Consider the following 22,518-nt stretch of genomic DNA (forward strand, 5'->3'; position numbering starts at 1 on the left):
CGTGGAACCTCTTAAGCCCTTCACTGTTTTCTCTGCGGGTAGGATTAACAGGTTTCACTATGACTAGGCCTTTTGTTGTTGTTCACAGATGGTGTTGGGTCATTTTCAGATCATCTGTTCTCAGGATCAGGTAAGGGTTAGGTGTATTACACTAAGGGACTGTATTTACACTGTGTTGCAGGTACAGCCCTGAAAGTGCTTAACGCAGTACACGTTCAAAAGGGAATTTAGCTACACTCCCTACCCAGAGTGGCCTCAGCAGGGACCTTTGTACCATTCTCTTCCGCATAAAACCAGAAAACAATCTAGAGTCCAAACAGAAGTGAAAAATGGCTCCTCAAAGCCAGATTTCTTTGCTTTGTACCTTGCTTTGTAGTATAGCATTCATCACTTGCGGAGTAGAAGGTGAGATGCAAAATCTGTTGTTACTGCTGTTGGGGAAGCAACTGCACTAACATGTTGCAGTGTAGTGATTTTCAATGCATCTCTTATACTTTTGTTAGCAATTTATGAAAGTATCCTAGTAAACCTGATGCAAAAATTACTGGTTTTGTGAGGTGAAACCACTTCTGAGACAATTTTATGAAAATAAAGCTTTCTTTTTTAGAAGGTAGAAAGCAGAAACATTGCCAAATTATCTAAACGAAATATTTTTAAGATCTTGTTGGATGATAAATTCAGAAAATGTTAATGATTTTGAAAGTTGCTGTTTGCTCTGAAATTTGTTTTTAAGCCTTATGCTCTTGCACAGTGACTAAACTGTGTCTTGCCTAGCTCCAGCTGTCACTGGCGGTCAGCTATAGGAGTGTTTGGCAGGAGGTGTCTGTCATTGGACTAATACAAAAGGAAAACTGAACAAAATTGAAAGGAATATGATTAAATCTTCTAAGTTAAACCTTCCATAAAAATGCTTCATTGAAAAGTCTGCCTGATAACAATGAAGTGCAATTTTATTATCTTTTTTGTTACCTTATGTGCTGCTTAGGACAGAATGGTGCTGAACCAGAAGTGACTCTCGAATTTGGACGGCTCAAAGGGAGACAAACAAACGTGAAGGGGACAGACAGACTTGTAAATGTTTTCCTTGGGATTCCTTTTGCAAAAGCCCCTGTTGGATCCTTGAGGTTTTCCCCACCTGAACCGCCTGAACCCTGGAATGATCTGAGAGATGCAACTTCTTACCCACCACTGTGAGAGCCATTCAGTTCATTTGTATACAGGACCTGCTCATGTTTGTCAGTGTTTTTGTGTTTGTTAGGGTACAGAGCTCTGATTTTTGGTAACGAGCTTGTATTGACTGGTCATGAATACGCTGCCAGTACTTAAATGTTTTATAAGAACTGCGGGACTAGGAGCCTTTATGGCTGGGAAATTCCTGTCTTTGGAAATCAGGTTTTCTCATTATACTCTACTGAAATAATTTAACTTTTTGAGTGCAAGTATAGAGCTATGCTTTTACAGGTTGCACCTCTAACTGTGTATAAGTAACACGAAGTTCAAGCTCCCTGTGGGAATTGAGTCTGTGGCACAAAATAAAGTTTTTTCTTTATTGTTGTTACGTTGTTGGTACTTGAGCTTTAGTACTAATAGTCATGCTTCCTTTCTTTTGTGAAGATGTCCTCAAGATCTGTCCATGTTGAAAATAGCTGAAAAAAACTTTAAAGAAAAACACCTTCCATTCCAAACTTCAGAGGACTGTTTGTATCTAAATGTCTACAGCCCTGCGGGTTCAAACAAGAAGGACAAGTTACCTGTATGTAAACCCACTGTACAAACTTGTGTTCTACAAAGTTTGCACCTCATGATAGCTCCTCGGTCACTAAATTGCTGTTGAAAATGTGATGTTGCCTTAGTAAAAATAATATTATGACGTAAAATTCAAAGTCCATCAACTTAAAATTCAGCTCCCATTGACCTTCAGTGATCTGGAGTTCCTAATTCTCTTATGTTGTCTTTTTTTTTCAAATGAAATCTACCAAGCAATGTATAAAAGTGTTTCACTCTTTTTTCTCTCAGGTAATGGTGTGGATCCATGGAGGCAATTTTATATTTGGTGGTGCTTCTAGGTATGATGGTTCTGCACTAGCAGCCTACGAGAATATTGTGGTAGTAATAATTCAGTACAGACTTGGACTCCTTGGATTCTTCAAGTAAGATGACCCATTTCACTTTTTACAAAATACTTCCTATCATGTTTAAAGAATAGGTAGTTCTGTTTTCTAAATCACTGAACTTCTGTACCAGCTTCCCACTGTTACAGTGGTTTAAATGTGTGTAGTTCACTGGCATTGGGACTTAAGAATGTTAAGAAACACCCGTAAATTCTGTTTGCATTGTTATTTGATTATAGCCTGCTGTCAAATCATAGTTGGGCTTGTTTGGTTCTGGATAGGATGTTTGTCTTGCTTTTGCTTCCCATCCATTGGTGTGTAAAGCAAAAAATCATACAGTGTAAAAGCCAGGGATCCATCTGTGTAGGGGTGAAGAGACAGCAGAGGCAAGTACATCAGTGGGGCTTAGATCTGGCTATGAAGAGCTTCATCTCAGTAGGCCATACAGATCTTTCCTTGGACAAATAATATACTTAGCACAAAATGTAAGTTGGTAAGATTTATTTTGTTCTGGTATTATAAGAACTGTTACTTTTCCTGAGAAGTTGGCTTATAATGCTTTTCTTCCAGTACTGGTGATGAACATGCTCGTGGGAACTGGGGATTTTTGGATCAAGTAGCAGCCCTTCGGTGGATCCAAGGAAATATTGAACACTTTGGTGGAGATCCAGGATCTGTCACCCTCTTTGGTGTATCTGCAGGATCTTGCTCTGTTTTTGCACATGTAGGCATGCAGTAGATACATTATTTTTAACAGTATAATCTTTAAAAAAAATTTTCAAAAACTCAACATTTCATGCTTAATCTGATTTTTGAAAGTAAGATTAATGGCACATCGTGCTAAATCTGAACAATCCCCCTGTAAGCACATAAAACTCTGTAATTCCTCACTGAATCCATGGGATAAAGACCTTAATGTAGAATAAATAATTTCTGTTCTTCCTTTCTTGGCAGGTTTTATCTTCATTGTCCAAGGGTCTCTTTCATAAAGCAATATCAGAGAGTGGAATTCTAATCCCCACTGATAAAGTTTTACTTCCTTCAACAAATCTTAAGGTAGGCTCTTTTTTTTTTTTCATTTTAAAGCTTTTATAACCTAAAGTAGGCTATTTCTTATATCTCATAATATGGTTAAAAGAGAAAAGGTGAAAGTCTGATTGCATTTTATGCAATGAAGTTGATGCGGTTTATTCTTACAGTTTACCTATAAATATAGAAATTAGCACTCAGTAAATTTTAATTCAGATAGATTCTGTATGTTTGATCTCATTTGGTGTTGGAAATAGATTGTACAGTTACGTGTGCAGTTATCTGTGGGTTGGCTTAGGTATTTTCAGTTATGCAGATGCCAAGCTAGGCATATGTCCATTTTCATGCACACTGTAACTTATACAGTAACAATGAAATTTATTATGGAAAGTTTCATTAGAATCCAGAAGAGGCATTCAGTTTTTATTAATATATGCTCTTTTATGAAGTAAATAAGCAAAAAAAAAAAAAAACAAAACCAAACAAACCCCAAAATTAAACATTAAATTCCATCAGCATCAATTCTATAAGTATCTTTTCATATCTCCTCCTGAAATGGCAGGTAGTAATAATGTAAATCTCCCATAAGCTGATTTTCTGAATGTTCTTTGCTTATTTGATTTATGTTACAACTTTGTGTTATCCCTATAGTAAGGTTTGTTGTAGAGCAGTGAATGGAAATACAGCAAGAAAGAGAAGTATACCAAATGATTTCACAAACCATAGTGTTTCTAGTAAAATAAATTACTCGAAGACCTACCAAACTCACCTAAATCTCCCCTTAAATAAAACTATTAACAGTACTGTGTATAATAATTTTCTGTTTATAAATTCCTTAAAAGACCACCTCACAGCTAACAGTTCCTGTTTTCATGAATAATTTTCAGAAAATTGCAAGTCTATTTAAGTGTGAGTCGAGCAGTTCACTCTCACTACTGAACTGCCTGAGGAGCCAGGAAGCGAAGGACATCGTCTTTAACACTACGGTAGGTGAAAGTTTACTTGGCAACAGAGTTTTTTAATGGCATGCCAGCAAAACTTTAGCTCAGCCTCTGACCAGAGTTCATCATTGGCCTGTTCCAAAGTTGATTTTTCTTAACTTTGGTCAAAATATGTGAAATTATTTAAATATTTAAGGGGTAATTTCTCTTGAGGATTTTCAGTGAAGCGTCACAGCACCTGTAAAGCTCTGAGCAAGACTCGAGCGTATGTTTTAATGCCAGTGAGAAGCAGCACAGGACCAGGAAGCCATTTGGTTACCCCATACAAGGCCCACCCAGGCTTGCATTTTGTACTTTTGTGCCAAACTGTAAAATTGTGTTAGAGTGGCTGTAGATACTCAGATTCCTTAAAGCCATTTTTTATACACTTAATATTAAATGTGGATATTTTATTATATTATTCGAAGGAAAAATGGAGAATACTATTAACAAGTAATTTGATCTTCTTTTCTACTCCTTCAGGATATCCCGTTTCTACCCTTAGTTTTGGATGGAGTATTTCTTCATAAGTCACCTGAAGAGATATTGGCTGGAAAAGAATTTAATGCAGTCCCACTTATGATAGGAGTCACCAACAATGAATTTGGCTGGAATATTAGATCTGTAATTTAATGGCTGTTCTTAATTTTTGTTTAATGTTTGTGTTAACTGGCGCAGGCAGCTCTGAGAAGGTATTTGCTGGCAGGACACCTTTTAAGTATGGCCAAAATGCTTTGTGTTGTTGGAAATAGATACAAGGTAAACTTTTTTTGCATTATGATTCTGTGGTGTCCCAGAACCAGTTGGTCACAAAACAGTGAGACAGGCTTCATCCTATGAGTTAAATTACATGGACATCCTTGGAACATCTATTTTATAAAAAATTTTCTTATCCTAAAATTTTAATCTCTTATGCAGGCAGAGAGAGGAACAAGAATGCAATAGTCAAAGGCTTATTACTGACAGAAAGGTAAAATCAGTCCTTCCCCCACAACACACAGTATTCAGGATTGATGCATAGAATGTTTAAAAATGTGATGTTGATCACTTTAACCAGCTTACCTGTCATTATGAACTCTGCTGGTTATATCATTGCCCCTGTGTTCCTGGTTACCATGCAGAAAGAGTTATTATTTGAAAATCTCATGTGGGGACAGAATATGAGGATAATGCAAGTGTCCAACCCCTTCTCAGTGTGTAATTTCTTTCTCATAGGAACTCCATGGGTGACTGCAAAAAATGAGCAGTTGCACAAAACTGCAGGAGATGGCTTTGTGTCCTCTCTGTTCCTTGTCCTCTTTTATTCATTTCCTAAATATTCATGTTCATCGTGTAGTATGAAGCATTTGTTCTGAATCTATGTAGTAACTGTGTGTCTCTGGGAGTGTGCTGGTACCAAGTCCAAGAAGAAAAGTATAAAGTGAAGTCTGTTCTAATTCATTCTGCAGACAGAAGAGTCATTTCATCTAACACTCTAGAAGAGGAGGAGTGTTGCCTTGTCTTTACTTCAGCTGGTTCAAACAATTGGACTAGAAACAGAAAGGCTGCCAATTATTTTAAGATCTCCCTTACTACAGGGAAAAGAAGCCTTTAAGACAGAAGTTTTTTTGCTTCAATTCTGCTCTAATGCTTTCTAGTCTTGCAGGTTTCTTAATAGTATGTATTGATTTAAGGATAAACTGTGTAGTATGAGTGGTTTATGTAGAAACCTTCACCAAGGAAACATTTACTGCAGTAAATACAAGCTTTTCAGGACAACTGCTGCCGCATGCTGCATTTTTACATAGTTCAATAATAAACACCAGTAGTAAGACTAGAATGGAATAATGTAGTTCCAGTGTTAAAAATCTTGGAGAAGTTGAATGGTGCTAGTAACATCCATTTTTTTTTTTCTGTGCAGACATCAAAAATACCAGGTTTGAAGGAAATTGGAGATAAAAAATTAATCATTTCAACCTTAGAGCTTTTACGACCAATCATTGTAAGTACTGTTGCAATAATCTAATTTGAAAAGTGAAATTTCTTTTTAATTCATGTAACAGATTTGTGAAGTTTGGTGTTCTCTGATTTCCTGCTTGAGTGATAGTATTACTAAGGCTTGAGGTCATGCTATATTTTGGAGAGAGTCCCAGCAAAGCTGACAGGACTATGGTATATGGAGTTATACAGAAACAGGATCGAGTCAGGCCTGGGATTTGGGGAAGTGTCTTTTTCCTTCTAGGCCTCTGAACCAACGTTTTTATTTCCACATTTGTATGTAGGATTACTGTAATAGTGTCCCTAATCTTATGGTACCTGATGGCTGATCTCCTGGTTGATGGGTCACTGGGTTTCAAGGCAGGATTTTTCAATATGTTTACATTAAATTGAATGTAACTTTTAAAATAGATAACTTTGCACTCCTATTTTTGAAATATACATTTCAAGCAGCAAATTCTAGCACTGAAAACATGAGCTGTGTTTGGAGATCCCATTGGTCTTGCCCTGTAGTCTAATAGTCCGTAAATCTTTCAAGGACTTGGAGAATTTACTTTTGTTATTCTTGTCTCTTTTCTCTTGAAGAAAACAGAAGCCAAAGGTATTGTCAGGAGAAGCTGCTGGGTGCTGTGGATTCCTGTAGAGTTTTAACACGCATAAATCTGTTGCAAATTTGACGTGGGATGGTTTGTTTGGGGTTGTGGGGTTCTGTTTGTTAGTTTGTTTTGTTTATTTTTTTGTTTAGTTTTGTTTTGTTTTCCCCAAAGAAAGTCTAAATAGATTTTATTTGCCATCATGGTTTCTTATCAACATGAATGCCACCCTGGACTTTTGTGCCTTTGCAGAATCTCTGAAGTTTAAAAGATGAAAATTTTAGTTGGTAATTCAGAGAGTGATATTTTTTCTGTTTGTTTCTTCTTTCTCCTTTTCCTCTTAGGATGTACCATCAGAGTTGCTGCCTGTGGTAGTCGATGAATATCTAGGAGACACAGATGATCCTGCTGAGCTACGGGACCAGTTTCTGGAGTTGCTAGGAGATGTAGGAATTGTCATGCCATCCATTAAAGCACTGAGTTATCACAGGGGTGAGCTAATCAACACCAGCAGGATATTCAGACCTCTTACTACATGGTGGATCAAATGATGTAGACACAAATCCTGTTGTATTTAGGCAGCTCTTCTTGAGATTCCCACTGGGAACTGGAGAGTGAAGAGTGATATAGGTCTGCAGGACTGTGGGAAGACAATGTGTGTACTCCATTATCTTTGTACTAGTGTCTTGCACTTGTGCTCGTAGTTACACAGTTGCCCTCATATTGAGAGCAGAGTGTGATAACAGAGGTAAATGTTTGCTAACTAACTGAAGTACACAGGCATACATATTAAAGCAACCTGGAATTTGTCCTTTGGCCCACTGCTACTTCAGAAGTCAGCAGCTCTGTAGTCTGGAGATTTTCTGGTATTTTAAGTGTAGACAAGCTATGCCAAAATATGCAGAACGAGAAAATAATTTGATGTTATTTTGGTTTCTGTAAGTTTCCCTGGAAAGAATCTTTCATTTTTTTTGTGCGAATGCTGTGAGTTCTTAATTTTGAATTAAAAAGAAAAGTACATGTTTAATGTAAAATTGCATTAAAAACGTGCCCAGTATAAAGCTTTGGGCATATTTAAAACAATATTCGAAAGAGCTGATGCATTTCTTAAGTCTCTGAGTGTTTTATCTTCTAGAGGCTGGAGCTCCTGCCTACTTCTTTGAATTTCAGCATCGTCCCAGTGCATACTGGGATAGTAAACCAGAGTATGTGAAAGCTGATCATGGGGATGAAGTTGGCTTTGTCTTTGGAGGACCATATCTGGCCGGTGACATTCAGCTACGCAGTAAGCAGTAGCACATTCAGTGCTCTCTTATATAAATGACTCTCATAACACTGGCATGATTCTATTCAGTAGTACTACTTCCATTTTAATCAGACTAAAGTGCATCTATTAATAGTGAGACCAAAGTATAACTCTTTATTCCTGTTGGAATTTAACACTGATTCACTGTCTTCTCCATTCTTTATCACATACAGTTTGCTGTTTCTGAAGCACAGTAAGTTACATGTGTTGTCAACAATTTAGCAAATAGGACATTTGCTAGAAAACATCACTGTCATTATATCAGCACTGTTGATGCATTTGTCAAGTAGTTTTGCTGAAAAAAAAAAGTAAAATTTAAGGGAAGGTCACTTAAACTTCCAGAGGATTAGTGGAGTGCTTGGGAAGAAGGAAGTCTAGGTTCTTTTCTTTTCCTGAGGAATTTAAGCTAATGTCTCCTTTCCAGGAAATCCCATGAGCTGTCAGGCTCCAGAGGATGGGGGACTTGGTCTCTTGCAGTTGGTGTTCCAGTTGTGTTGGTTAGAGCAAGGCTTGGATCTCTAGTGTGTCATTATCAGTGTGAAGATCTGATGGTTAGGTTAAAGACTATTTTGCCCCATGACTCAAATAATATTTAAGCATTTTTTTCAAAATGGAACCAGTCTCTTGAGAAAGGATTAAGGATGCACTCCCAAAATCAGTTTGAATGTTCTCATAGGATTTTGGAAGCTCTGGTTCCTTTGGGTAGAATCCCATATTGCTACAGTCCAAATGCATGTGTCAGTCATTGAACAGTTCGATAGAAGATGCCACATCCTCAGGAATAGTAAGAAATGTGTCAGTCATTGAACAGTTAGATAGATGCCACATCCTCAGGAATAGTAAGAATCCAGCAGTTTGCTTTAAATGCATATAGCCAAAACAATAATACTCAAGATTAAGTGTTTCTTTCCCATTAAACAATTTAGAAGCAATACTTATTTTGACAAAGAAACACAGAAATTCTGCTTATTTTAAGTGAATTCACCATTTTTTCTGCTTTTATTTTTGTCATTTGCACAGTAGTTCATAGTCTGTTTCAAACCCTGCATATATTAAATTATTTCCTTTTACTCCATTGAACTTTGGAGCTATCCAGCTATGTTGTAAAAGCATTCATTAATCTTTTACTAGAGCCTTTTGACTTTGATTAAATTTTATATTTATTTCTTTGCTTATCCTTCACTAGAAGATTCTATACAGTTCTCTTCTATTTGCCTGAATTTACTGAGAACATTAGAATATAAATTATTTTTTAATGTATTGAGATGCATTTATAATTTATAACAGACTATAATGGAAATTATTTTCACACAGCTGATACAGTGGGCATACGTGTAACTGTATTTAAAGGAGTATTCTTGAAGTGTTGAGACATGGAATGACATTGTCTTGTATCAGAATGAGGAAAGCTTTGCCCAGTCATGCTCTAAATGATAGGGAGAATTTCAGAACCACAAATCTGGAATGAGATCTGTGAAACTAAACCATGTGGCTCATTCCTTGAGTTGCACTGGGACTGAAAACACATGGGTTCTTTTTTTGATTCTGCTTCTGGTTTCCTGAAAAGCTACAAGCAGATCACCTTATTTTCTTGTCCCCCATTTCCCCAGTTTGCAGAATAAAGATAATTATGCTGCTGTCATTCGTAAAGAGTGCTGAAATCTTCATAGCATCATAGTGTCTTAAGTTGGAAGGGACCCTAGAGATCATCTAAACCAACCTTCCTGCCATGGGCAGGGACACCTCTCAACTAGACTAGGTTGCTCAAGGCCTCATCCAACCTGACCTTGAATACCTGCAGGGAGGGAACATCCACAACCTCTCTGGGAAATCTATTCCAGAGTCTCACCACCCTCATACTGAAGAACTTCTTTCTAAGATCTAGTCTAAACACACTTTCCTTCAGATTAAAACCATTTCCCCTTGTCCTGTAGCTTGACACTCTTGTGAAAAGTCCTCCTCCAGCCTTCCTGTAGGTTCCTGTCAGGTATTGGAAGGCAGTTATCAGGTCCCCCCGGAGGTTTCTCTTCTCCAGACTGAACAATCCCAGTGTCCTCAGCCTATCCTCACAGCAGAGATGATCCTCATAGCAAAGATCTCTTGATCATTGCTGTATTACTAACATGTTGCAGGTACAGTGCCTCTGTTGTAGTCAGTGAGTTGTTACAACTTATTCACAGACTGAAATGCTGCTTCTGTAGTTGCAATGTTTTGACTTCTGCCACACATAGTTTTTATTTGTCTCTCAGGTGAAGTTACAGAGGAAGAGAAGCAGCTTAGTAGAACTCTAATGAAGTACTGGGCTAACTTTGCTCGAAATGGGTAAGAATTATGAGATTCATGACACTACTGTTTTGTACTCCATAGTGAGTTAGCTGTTTTGTTGATTCAGTCTTAACTGCTGTGATTGAATTTTCCTGCCACTGAAAAGGGCATTCACTCTTTCTTTCTTTTTGCTTACAGAAATCCTAATGGAGAGGGTTTGGTTGAATGGCCATCTTACAACCTAAATGAAGAATACTTGCAGATAAATCTAAAACAAAAGAAAGCCAAAAAGTTGAAAGAAAAGAAGGTAGATTTCTGGAGAAAGGTGATGTTTGAAAAGAGAAATAACAAAAGAACAGAAAACAAGAAGGTTAATTCAGAGTTATAATGTAGTATAAACATGCACATAATATGCAAACTATTCGGATAGTAAAAGAAATCAGTTAAAGTAATTTTGAGGATAAAGTTGTTTCCCTTCTTTTCCTGTTCTTCACAGTTGTCATATTTGCAATTATTTACTGTAATAACTCCAACTGCTCTATTTCCCGTTTGTGATCCTGGATTTGTGTTTACAGCTGAAGCATCACTTGTTTAATATAGGTGCCAGATTTCCCAACTGCTCAGGTCTTGCTCTCACTTGCCCATGACTGAAGACAGAACGCAACAGCAACGTTGTTTTAATAAAGTGAAATCAATAAAGACCCAACTTGCAAGTAAAGCTCTCCTTTGATGTCAAGTGTATTAGCAATGGTACAGAAACTTTGGTCTGATTTAGATATAGAGATGTCCTCTGTGGGGACAAAAAAAAAAAAAGAAACTAAAGAAACTAAAGAATGTTGTGCTTTCTAAGTCAGTTTTACAACAGAGATGTTTTTTCTCTGGCTATTATGATGCATAATCTGTAACAGCAGTAGACCTCACTCAAATGTTAGAAAAGAGAGAAACAGTCTCCACTGCCCACACTTTTTTCCTTTCAAGTTTAGCAATAACTCCCCTAGAAGCATCAACTTTAGCAACCTGATTTTTGCACTTTTTCTTTTCCATAGTGCTTTACTTGGTGCTCCAGGCTGTTCTCTGTGCCATCGGTCAGTTCCAGATTCTCTGTTTGCACTGATCACAGGCCTTCATTAGTAGCACTGCAGAGAGATTCCTTTGTACCTGAATTATTCCCGTTCCCTTAGTGGCTGATAGAAACTTGGACTGCTAAGAACAAGGCTGAACACCTCATTTCAGTGTTGCCAAGAACTTCCTTCTCTGCTGTGTCTTGTTTGTTTACTGTATCTGGCTCCTAGGCTGCTCCATCTATCCCAGCCTTATTGCTGACTGTACTGCTACCTCACAGCAGCATTATGCAGCTCCACAGGTCCTGCAGGGCTCCAGGCATCTGCTCCTCCTTCCTTCTTCTCCTCTCTGTATTTCTGCAAGTATTTAAGATTATTTGTAGCTAATAATATCCTACAGCAACTCACTGTTCCCTTCTTTCTGAGTTACTTTATTGGAAGAAATAGGGTGGGTTTTCCTACTTCTTTCTGCCCAAATTCTGTTGCCAGTCAGAGCCAGGGAGGTAGGGTTAGACTGTTAGCACAACTGCAGTTTTGGCAAGTGGGAAATCCTGCTAAGCATCTGTCCCTCCTTTGTTTTAGCTAGCATGTTTTGTGAGGGCCATATAATCTCAAAACGGTCTTGATAGGTTACCATTGCACGTACCATTCCCATTAAAAAAGGAGATAGACAGCAAAAAGAGATAAACAGGATACTTGCAAAAAAAACCTAAAAGCAACCCACAGAACAAACAAAGAAACAAAACAGGCAGAGTCCAAAGCTTACATAAAACGAACACGACCTCTTAGGTAACATGGGCAGAAAATATCTCCTGTTTCTATTCAGCTATCTCTTCCCTCTTTGTCATATTATACTCCAGTGACAGATGTGAGTTCACACAGAAGCCCATAAAAACTTCTGGTTTTTCTAAGGTGTTAAATGTAGAATTACCACCCAAATCCGTCAACATTTTTCACAGACTACAAATGTTGAGAAATCATCCCTCTAGTGTTGGAAAACTCATATATTGTGTTAGGTGCAAAGCAAACATCCCTGAGCACACAGGTGACAGGTGGAGTGTCCATCCTGCAGGAAAAGCTAAGATTTTTTTGCTGGTTTTTTTTTTTTGTAAAAAAAATAGGCTTTTTTGAGAATAAAAATCCCTCGATTCTTAGTTCAGCAAAAGCACATATTTCAGGAGTACTGCTCTGGATTTTGTTTTTTTGTGGCTATATTATGTGTTCCTTACGTTGTGATATTAATACCAAAATTAAGTAAACAGATATAATAAAGTAAAAGTGTAGCTCCCTTCCTGGTCTCTTCACTGTGTAGTGTGACGAAATCCTAACTTCACTGTGAAAGGTGGTAGTGTTAAAGCTGTGGGGCAAATCTGGTGCAATGGAAGACTGTTTTCAAAGTATTTTAAAGCACATAGTCGATGTCTGAGTTTTTGTGAGTAAGATTTATAAGGAGCACTAGGGATCCAGTATGAAACTTGCGGGGCCACTCTGCATGGCAGGAGGTCTCGTGTTCCTGTGTACAGCTGAGCTGCCCTGTGCTCCCTCGGAGGAGTGGCTTCCAGGAAGGACAGTTGCTCTGGGCACAGCTAGGTTGGCTCACAGCTTGAATATTGCTTTACTTCAGCACTGTTTGCGTAACACATGTTTTACAGATTATATAAAGCAACATAACGAGGAAGTAAACGTGACTAGCTTGCAAAATGGCTCATGGAAAGGACACATTGCTCCTGGCTTTGATTCTCACGGCTGGGGTCACAGCGCTTGTAGCTACTGGTAAGCTTCAGAAGGGTTTTTACCTGTTGCCTTCTATTGCCATCTGTAAGGAGATAGAGCACGTGTGCAGCTTGCTTATCTGGGGGAACCCCAGCTTTATTGGAGGAGCTGGGCACCCAACCTTGCTGCACAGAAATTAAGTCTGAATAGCAGATGTTCTTAATTTCTTTTTGTGATCTGTTTTCAGTCATCTGTTTTATTTGCCTTTTTTTGCAAATATTGAAATCAGATTTCTGTCCCAAAATCTTGTCTCCTGAGGCAAAGCAGGTCACTGTACCACATTTGTAATTTGGTATTGAGAATTTTCACACTGATCTTAAAATGCATCTTACCTAAATGTTAACAGTATTTGTATTTGCTTAGAGTATTTTCAGGAATGTTAGAAACTTTTTCTTTTTCCTATACATATTATCTAGAGTCCAGACTATATTTTGTGTGTTCACAGACCTTTTCTTAAAAAGAAATGCCTTTTCATAATGAGAGCAATCTGTTAGACTTTGAAGTAACAACCTGGATCAAAAAGGGTTAAGATCTATATGGAATTGTGTGTATATAGTAAGACAATACATATGATATACCTGAGGGAGATTATACATGCACATACATATCAATCAAAATGAAGGTTGGAATTATGTCAGCTATACTGATTAAAGTTCCTTGAAGCCTTATGTATGAAAATTGTTTAAGAAAACAAAAGGTGTATATTTAAGTAGCTAAAGCTCTTAGAAATCTAGCAGTTACTTAGAAATAGACCAGTTAAGTGATTTTGTGCTCACACCCCCCAGGACAAAAAGCAGAGCAACCAGAAGTGGTAACCAAATATGGGAGAGTCCAAGGGTACCAATTCAAAGTAGACACAGCTGAGAGGAGTGTAAATGTCTTCTTGGGACTTCCTTTTGCTAAGCCTCCAGTTGGACCACTGAGGTTTTCTGAACCTCAGCCACCTGAGCCATGGAAAGGTGTCAGAGATGCCACTTCCTACCCACCAATGTAAGACAATGGCAAAACCTTCCGAATAATTTTTTATTATTTATTTTATATTATATGCAATTCCAGTAACGACAGGACTAGGGGGAATGGGGCAAAGCTGGAAGTGGGCAGATTCAGGCTGGATGTGAGGAAGAAGTTCTTCCCCATGAGAGTGGTGAGACCCTGGGATGGGTTGCCCAGGGAGGTGGTTGAGGCCCCATCCCTGGGGGTCTTTAAGGCCAGGCTGGATGAGGCTCTGGGCAGCCTGATCTAGTGGGAGGTGTCCCTGCTCATGGCAGAGGGGTTGGAACTGGGGGATCCTTGTGGTCCCTTCCAACCCTGACAGATTCTGATCTGTTTTAGCAGAGAACTTTAGAGCCCTAATGGCTCAATGGTTGGACTTGATGATCTTGAAGGTCCCTTCCAACCTAAAGGATTCTATGATTCTATGACACCGACATACAGGGCAATCAAAAGTCACAAAGATAAATTTCTAGGTGCCATCTCATTTCAACCTGCAACTGTTACAGTTAATTAATTTCTAAAGACATCTTTATAAGCTGCTCTTCTTAGTAAAAACTGCTATCTGATGGGTAACGATGATGAACTAATAAGAACTTTGCCAATAATGTTCTGTTTCGAGAGCAGTTGGCTATGTTAGCACTTAGCAATGTTTATAAACTGCGTAGCTTTGAAGAAGAAACACAAAACAGCTGCAGAAATGTTGGAATAAAATATTAGAAGAAAAAAAATGCCAAGTGAGTCATGTGCTTAATAGGACATATCAGAAATGAAGACTATTTTTATGGGTCTCCTTAATGCCAGGTTAAAGGAAGAAGATCTATTAAAAGTGAAAAAAATATTTTATGTTTTTTGGTGCCAATAATCTAGAAATGTACTAGAGATTAGTTTCTGCTTTGCACCTTGTTGTGGAAGTACAAAAAAGCTACACATGAAGTTGTGAGTTCTTATTTATTTCTGGTACTTGTTATTTTTTCATTTATTCAGGTGTCTACAGGATAAAGTACAAGGACAGTATTTTTCAGATGTTATTACTAACAGAAAAGAAAAAGTTCTTCTGCAAGTGTCTGAAGATTGCTTATACCTAAATGTGTATACACCCACTTCTACAGAGAAAGAGGAGAAGCTGCCTGTAAGCAAAATCATTATAAAACCTTTAGCAAAATTATTTTACATCCAGCCTACCATGCATACTATACACAGAATTACAAGTGCAGTTTTGTAATAATGAACAAGTTACATTCTTTGCCCCAGTAAATATTTGCTAAGGTTTAAAAGAGACACAAAATCCTATTTACAAATAAAATTGTATTGACATTTTAGTTGGGTAGTGTTTGATTTCTTATAAATAATCCATGAAAAGTCACAGGACACTGGTATAGTAATAAGTATTCAATAAGGTAAATGTCATTTTGTGAGACTGCAGGACTTAGATTTGAAAGACTTCTACCATCTATAAAATGTAATGTGAAAGAGTCAGGAATGAAACAGCACAAAATATTATATTTTGGTTTATATTTGGTTTTTATCACTGAGAACTCTTACCTGTTCTGGGTTGTTTCTGGTTTTGTCTTTCCAGGTCTTTGTATGGATCCATGGAGGTGGATTAGTTTTTGGGGCAGCTTCATCATATGATGGTTCAGCATTAGCAGCCTTTGACAATGTGGTGGTTGTAACAATTCAGTACAGATTAGGTATCCTGGGATATTTTAGGTAAGATATGTTATCTCCGTTTTTGCCAAGTAATTTCCAGCATTCTGTGCACAAAGCCTTTGTGAAGAGACGTGCAGAATACTTGGTTATGCAAAGAAACTACACATTGCTTACATAAGCAACAGTTGGGAACAGTTCACAAGTCCCAAGTCATCTTTCAAGTCTTTAATTTTTATTAAATTAATTTTAATTTAGTTGCTACTGTAATCTCAACATTGCTTGTGCAGAGAAGCTCTGTGTAGAGAATTGCAGCTGATTTCTTATACCACAGACAGTATTTTTGTCTGCCTTTTTTTCTTGCACTGAGCATTTAAACAAACCTGTTCTTTCTCTGAAGCACTGGTGATAAACATGCCCGAGGTAACTGGGGGTATTTAGATCAAATAGCAGCTCTGCAGTGGATTCAAGAAAATATCATACATTTTGGAGGAGATCCAGCATCTGTCACTATTTTTGGAGAATCTGCAGGAGGAATCAGCGTTTCTGCCCTTGTAAGTTCGCAGTAATATTGAATATAATTACTTAGGAACTGTCCACATTCACTTTTAGTACCTGCATGAAAAGTCAGTGAGAGAAAAGGAGTGGTTTTATAGTAAATGGCACATCACTTTGCTCTATAGTAGAACAATACAATGCAACAGTAGAGATTCTGATTGATGAAAATATTGTTTTTATACCCAAGTCTCGTAGTCCTCATGCAAAATGTTGTTCTTTATCTACTAAATTAAATTCTAGGGGTTTTTTTGCAGTGCCAAAACTCAAAAAATTTAACCTTCTGAGAAAAGTTCTGTTAGAGGATGTATGGCCCATTTCCTGTTTGCTCTGACAGTCACTTGTGCAAAGTAACTGACACCAGAACTAGATGTGCATTTTGTGACTATGGAAAATGTTTACATCAACACTGATGTGCAACACAGTGGCTAAAAGGTTCTTCTCCAGTCTTTCACAATTTGGTACAGATCACACAGTGAAAACAGGGTTTCCTGTTTGCTCACCTCCTGCCCGTTGGCCAACAGTTCTTTATTCCTCTTCTATAGCACAGCCAGACTATCCTGGACACAGTTATAGTTGGTCCAGATCTGCCTGTAGTGCAGTTCTATGAAGTCTTGGAAGCAAGGTGCTTTGGGAGGGGAAAAGGCAGGCAGGAACTCCTTATCTCTGAGAGTGCTGACAAAGCCCTTTGCATAGCTATGATCAGAGGCTGCAGAATAACCATCTTATGACATTGTTTTTCAAAATGTTTTAAATAGCAATTGCTGATATTGAAATTCTAAGTCAGTGGTCAGAACAGGATTCTTGTCATGATTGTAATGCTCATTCTTGCTTTTTTACAGGTCTTATCTCCCCTGGCAAAGGGCTTGTTCCATAAGGCCATTTCAGAGAGTGGTACTGCAATCAGGATTTTGTTCACTGACCACCCTGAGGAGGAAGCACAAGTGGGTATTTCGTGGTAATTTTCATTATTTTTCCATATAGTTTTGCATATCTTAAACTGTTTATTCCAAAATGTAGAAACAGATCTTTTTTTTTTCTTGTGAAGCTACAACCACAGTCATTAAAGACAGTATTTATCTGTGCAAATAATGCCTTTTAAATGACGCTTTGCTTTTCAAATGCCCAAGTATCCACATGTGTCTGAGTGAAAGCAAAAGACTATGGAAGCAAAGAGAGAAGGCAAAGAAGTGTGAAAGGTAAAGGAATACTGTAAGATGTACTGTCTTGAAGAGAAGTTCATCTATAATTTTTGGCTGGAAAATGGCACCAGATTCTGAATACTCTCTTCACCTCCTGTTTGATGTCGGCTGCAGGCAAATAAAGAAGGACTTAGTCAATTTGTTTATATTTGAAAAGAAGAACTGACTTCCCAATTTTTTTTCCAACTACAAGAAATAACTTCCAGGAACCTGGATTTGATAATCTGGGATATAAAAGAGACAATATTATAATGAGATCTGTCTCTCTAATGATGGTTTTTACTCCACCCAAAAAGACATCATCATAGAATCATAGAATCATAGAATCATTTAGGTTGGAAGGGACCTCCAAGATCATCAAGTCCAAAATAGTATAATGTGCTCTGTTAATATCTACATGTCTGTATTCTAACTGTGCATCCCTACCTCCTTTATTTCATCCTGTCTTCTCAGCCCAGCATGTTATTTACCAGAAAGACTATGTTCATCTAGTTCTTTATCAAAATATTTTGGAGGTGTATGTTTTGTTTGTCTGCTCAGCTCACAGTGTGAGGGGCTATGAGGGCTTCCTATTCTCTACCTCTGCAGCTGGAGCCTGTCTGGCTTCAGTGATCCCTGTGCAGAAGTTTAAGACTTCCTTCTGCTGGACTGTCAGGCTTGGTGGCACATAGAGCCTTCTATGGGAAGTATATGAAAAAGTGTTTGGTTTCATTGATTGCAGACAATTGCTGCTGCCTCTGACTGTGAAAAATCCAGTTCAGCTGCAATAGTTGAATGCTTAAGAGAGAAAACAGAAGAAGAGATAATACAGATAACACTAAAAATGGTAGGTGAAATTATACTTCTTGCTTTTAAATGACATTTCAAATTTTATTGTAACAGAGTATGCCATTTGTGTGTGGTAATATTAGGAGAATGTGAAGTGAATGTAATATCTGACTTTCTTGACCTTTTCAGGATTTGACAACACTGCAGCTATGCTGTAGCTCACCTGAAATGACAACAACCTGAAATGTTGACAGGTTACTTCCCCTTCATTGGCATGGGCTTTGAGCTGCTTCTCTTTTGCTATCATGCTCTACCAGGGGAAGGACAAGAGTACAGGCAATGTCACAGCTTCTCCTGGAGAACCTGAAAATGAATTAATACAATATGTTATGTCCTACTTAAGCTTTATCATCACAGTGCTAGATTCCATGTTTCTTTGCAGTTTGAACACTGAAGTTGTTTTTTCCCCCACTGCTCCACACATCCATAACAAGATTGAACCAGAAGAGATGTAAATTGGACACCATCACCTATGATTCACAAACATTAAAAATATAATGCTGATCTTCACAGAATCTTCTGCCTAGTGCAGAAAAATCTGTCAGAGAAAATTTAGAAATGGCTTGAATACTATTATGTCTTGTATTTTCACTAGGCACTTTATTTATTTTGGTTTGGAACTACAGTAAAAATATAATTTTTTTTTTCTGGAAGTAAAATAAGTGTATTAATGAAGCTTTCTTTTTTTTCTTCAGCCTCTCATATTCATCAGTACATCTGTAGATGGTGTATTTTTTCCAAAGAGTCCTAGGCAACTACTATCTGAAAAAGCCATCAATTCAGTCCCATATATGATAGGAGTAAATAACTGTGAATTTGGATGGGTACTTCCTACGGTAAGAGACTTTTGGTTTTGTTATTTTTATATAATTTTGTTAATATAAGATTTTCTAATAAATTTGAATCTCTGTACCATGCAGATGATGAAATTTCCTGCTTTTGTAGATGGCCTGGATGAAGATGTTGCACGCCAAGTTTTGCAGAACATATTAACATTAGCACTTAAGGTAAAAGATCATTTTCAGAATAACCCCATGTGGCTTCTTCACTGGTGTGGTTCTATGTTTGTACTCCTGGAGGGGTATATTTTAGAGGCAAACTTTGTTCTGTTTGACAGCTTCCTACCATCGTGCAGTAATGCCCAGTAGATGTGGTATGTTCCTGTTGCTACTAGAACTTGAAAAAAAATATACTCTAAATTTCTATCCTAAATGCCCCTCTTTTTAAAAAATAGTTCTGTAGAAATCCAGGAGTGATTCAGGTATCTGAACATAGGTCTCTTGTGACATTTTAGATACCCTCAGTTATCCAAGGCATGCATGGTACTGGCAGATATGACACAAGACCTATAGAACACACCCTGCTGAAGCAGTAGCTGGACACTAGAAAGGATAACCTGAGATGTTTAAACTTGAAATTTTTGCAGGTTTCTTGAAATTTTGCTTCCCTGTAATTTACAGACCTCTTAGCTTTCTGGTTCCTATGTGCTCTCCTGAAGCTACTAAATATAAAAAACCCAACAGATTAATAGGTGAGAGATAAGTACTTTATAAATATGGCCAGCACTCACAATGGTTCATTAAGTGTCACAGATATTCATCATGAACCTGAAAAGGCTTGTTCTGAAAGAGAGTAAATTGTGGCCATCTACAACAATAAATGAATTTTATAAAATCTGACATACTTGTTTTCTCATAGAAGGGTTATTTCCACAGAAGGGAGAATAGACTACCATATCTACTTGTCAGCATCCCTGACTGATGTTTATCTAAAGATCTTTAGATCTTATAAACTTCTTTTCCCTTTTTCCATCTATGTCCTGTACCGGTGTAACTCCCAGTTCTGAGCTCTGAGCCACACTGTGACACAGCTGAGGATTTCTCTGAAAGAAGCTAATGTTTGGGCTTTAGCCAGGGCCATGCAGGTGGCACACTCCGTTGGTGCTGTTACTCTTTATAATATTCATCACCATTACCAGAAGTGTTTTTATGGCTCATTTCAGGGTGCTACGTCTGAAGTTGCTGATCGAGTGTACCATGAATACATTGGGGGTGCAGAAGGCCGTGCTCAGGTGCGAGATGGCCTTCTTGATGCACTGGGAGACTTATTTTTTGTTTTGTCAGCCATTGAAGTGGCCAGATACCATAGAGGTAAGGCTCTAATTCAGCATCTGTTAGAAGAAGTGCAGAAGTCCACTCTGGCACATGTTTATGGACAGCATGCATCACACTTGATTATCCAAAGAACCAATAGTGGTTTAATTTTATCAAAATAGCTTGTAATGAAAGTTTATCATCTTTGGTGGCAGGTATTTTCAGCTTTCAAACTAACACTCTTCTGTATATTTTCTGTCAGATGCTGGCAATCCAGTCTACTTTTATGAATTTCAACATCGACCAAGTTCAGCGGCAGGTGTTGTGCCAGAGTTTGTAAAAGCAGATCATGCGAATGAGATTGCCTTTGTCTTTGGAAAGCCATTCTTAGCTGGTGATGTATCCATGCTTACTACAGTATTCCTTTTAAAATTTCACTATTATTCTTTTTACTTACTGGAGGGCTCTAGAATACACTTTCTCCCTTAGAAACACTGGAATCAACATAAATGTTTTCTGTCTTTAGTAGTAGTTACTTTTAATGAAATCATTCATCTGCAGTTCTCTCCTAGAGCTCTGTGCAGGTAAAACTCCCATAGCTCAGAGAACGAGGTAGAACTGAGTACATTCTATTGGAATGGATATAGCTGCTGCTTTTTTGCTTATTTAGTTTTTAATGTTGCCCTTTCATCTCTCACTTCCCAGGGTATGCTACAGAAGAAGAACATGAACTTAGCAGAACTGTTATGAGATACTGGACTAACTTCGGTAGAAACGGGTGAGGGTCATCAGCTAATTACAGCTCAGATTTTGTCTGTGCTGCCTGAAACATCCTTACATGCCTGAAACATCCTTACATGCCTGAAGCAATACTTATATGATGGTTCCTAAAAATTTGGCAGAATTTTAGATAGATATTGAAGCAAATTCTTTCTGTTCTTAAAGATCACAAGAAAAACGTTTTTAATGAACCTGTAGAACAAAAAAAGAAAAAAAAAAATCCAAGAGCTATTACTCCACCTACAATGGAGTTTTAGATCCAAAACTAATGGCAATTATTAAACTTTTGGTGTTCCACTGATTAAAAAAATCCAACTATTCAGGTACTAGAGTCACATAATCTGAACTCTTGTTAGTATTCTGGAATTCTCTCAACCTGAGCAGTCAGAGCACAACTGACAGACAAATGGAAAGCTAACTTTTAATTATGTTATTTTCAGAAATCCCAACGGAGAAGGCTTGGTCCATTGGCCTCATTATGATCTGGATGAACAATACCTGGAAATAGACCTAATGCAAAAGGCATCAAAGAAATTGAAAGAACACAAAATGGAGTTTTGGACACAGCTCACAAAACAAATGATGAAAGAAAGGAGAGAACACACAGATTTATAAGAGTTGTGGAGGGTACAGTTTGCTTTTAAAACTCAAAGTCAAACAAAATTAGTTTGTCAGGATGCAGAGATTAATAACCACCTACTAACTCACTATTATGTAATCTGTTGTCGTGATCATAGTGAAAGGAAAGAATCAAGGGAAATTTGTGATGTTTGTGGCACCAAAAGTCACTATTTTAATGAAGCAAGCAGAAAAAAAACCACAATCTCTCAGGCTCAAAAAGACCATGGTATCTACTCAGTGGATGTCAAACCAGAATAATGATCCTGTGAGAAGGGGTAATGAGGGGGATGTTGGCGAATATACTGAAATCTGTAAGCAGTTACCTGTGCAGAATATATATCATAAGTGTCAGACTATGTTATATGATTATTCCTCTCTTCTTTGAAAAGAGTATGGTCAGTTGTCATTCTTACAGCCTCTTTCCACTTTCTGTCATTGGAAATAGCATATAGGGAGCACAGTGTCCATTAAAAAACATCTGTGAGATGGCCTTGACATCTCAAAAAAGAGGACAGAAAATCTCTACTTGTTTTCTTTTTTGTAAACTGTTATAAATACATGTTGCTTCGATTTTTTTGAGCTTCCTTTTCTTTCACTTAACTGATACAGGCTAGTTCCAAGAGGTTAAATCATACCCAAGAAGCCAGAAATGTGTCTACTTTCTTCAGCCTTAAGAGTTTCCACCTTTCTGTGTATAACCTGCA

At 37.7% G+C, this 22,518-nt stretch overlaps 2 protein-coding genes across 2 annotated transcripts; both read left to right on the top strand.

Moving 5' to 3' along the window:
• The first annotated feature begins 329 nt into the window (after nucleotides 1–329).
• On the top strand, nucleotides 330–10,649 carry LOC103768631 (fatty acyl-CoA hydrolase precursor, medium chain-like). The gene is made up of 13 exons (XM_008935784.1): nucleotides 330–405; nucleotides 986–1,190; nucleotides 1,615–1,753; nucleotides 2,017–2,150; nucleotides 2,682–2,835; nucleotides 3,066–3,167; nucleotides 4,028–4,126; nucleotides 4,604–4,744; nucleotides 6,021–6,101; nucleotides 7,035–7,182; nucleotides 7,826–7,975; nucleotides 10,246–10,318; nucleotides 10,460–10,649. Exons 1-13 carry the CDS (start codon nucleotides 330–332, stop codon nucleotides 10,647–10,649), a joined length of 1,692 nt encoding a protein of 563 aa, XP_008934032.1.
• Nucleotides 10,650–13,012: 2,363 nt separating this feature from the next.
• On the top strand, nucleotides 13,013–21,808 carry LOC103768632 (fatty acyl-CoA hydrolase precursor, medium chain-like). The gene is made up of 13 exons (XM_008935785.1): nucleotides 13,013–13,095; nucleotides 13,881–14,085; nucleotides 15,073–15,217; nucleotides 15,665–15,798; nucleotides 16,136–16,289; nucleotides 17,133–17,234; nucleotides 18,214–18,318; nucleotides 19,016–19,156; nucleotides 19,241–19,327; nucleotides 20,323–20,470; nucleotides 20,676–20,807; nucleotides 21,119–21,191; nucleotides 21,634–21,808. The coding sequence occupies exons 1-13, from the start codon at nucleotides 13,023–13,025 to the stop codon at nucleotides 21,806–21,808; spliced, it is 1,674 nt and encodes a 557-aa protein (XP_008934033.1). The 5' UTR covers nucleotides 13,013–13,022.
• Nucleotides 21,809–22,518: the final 710 nt, after the last annotated feature.

Source organism: Merops nubicus, unplaced genomic scaffold (assembly GCF_000691845.1).
Source record: "Merops nubicus isolate BGI_N331 unplaced genomic scaffold, ASM69184v1 scaffold17152, whole genome shotgun sequence".
NCBI classification, from domain to species: domain Eukaryota; kingdom Metazoa; phylum Chordata; class Aves; order Coraciiformes; family Meropidae; genus Merops; species Merops nubicus.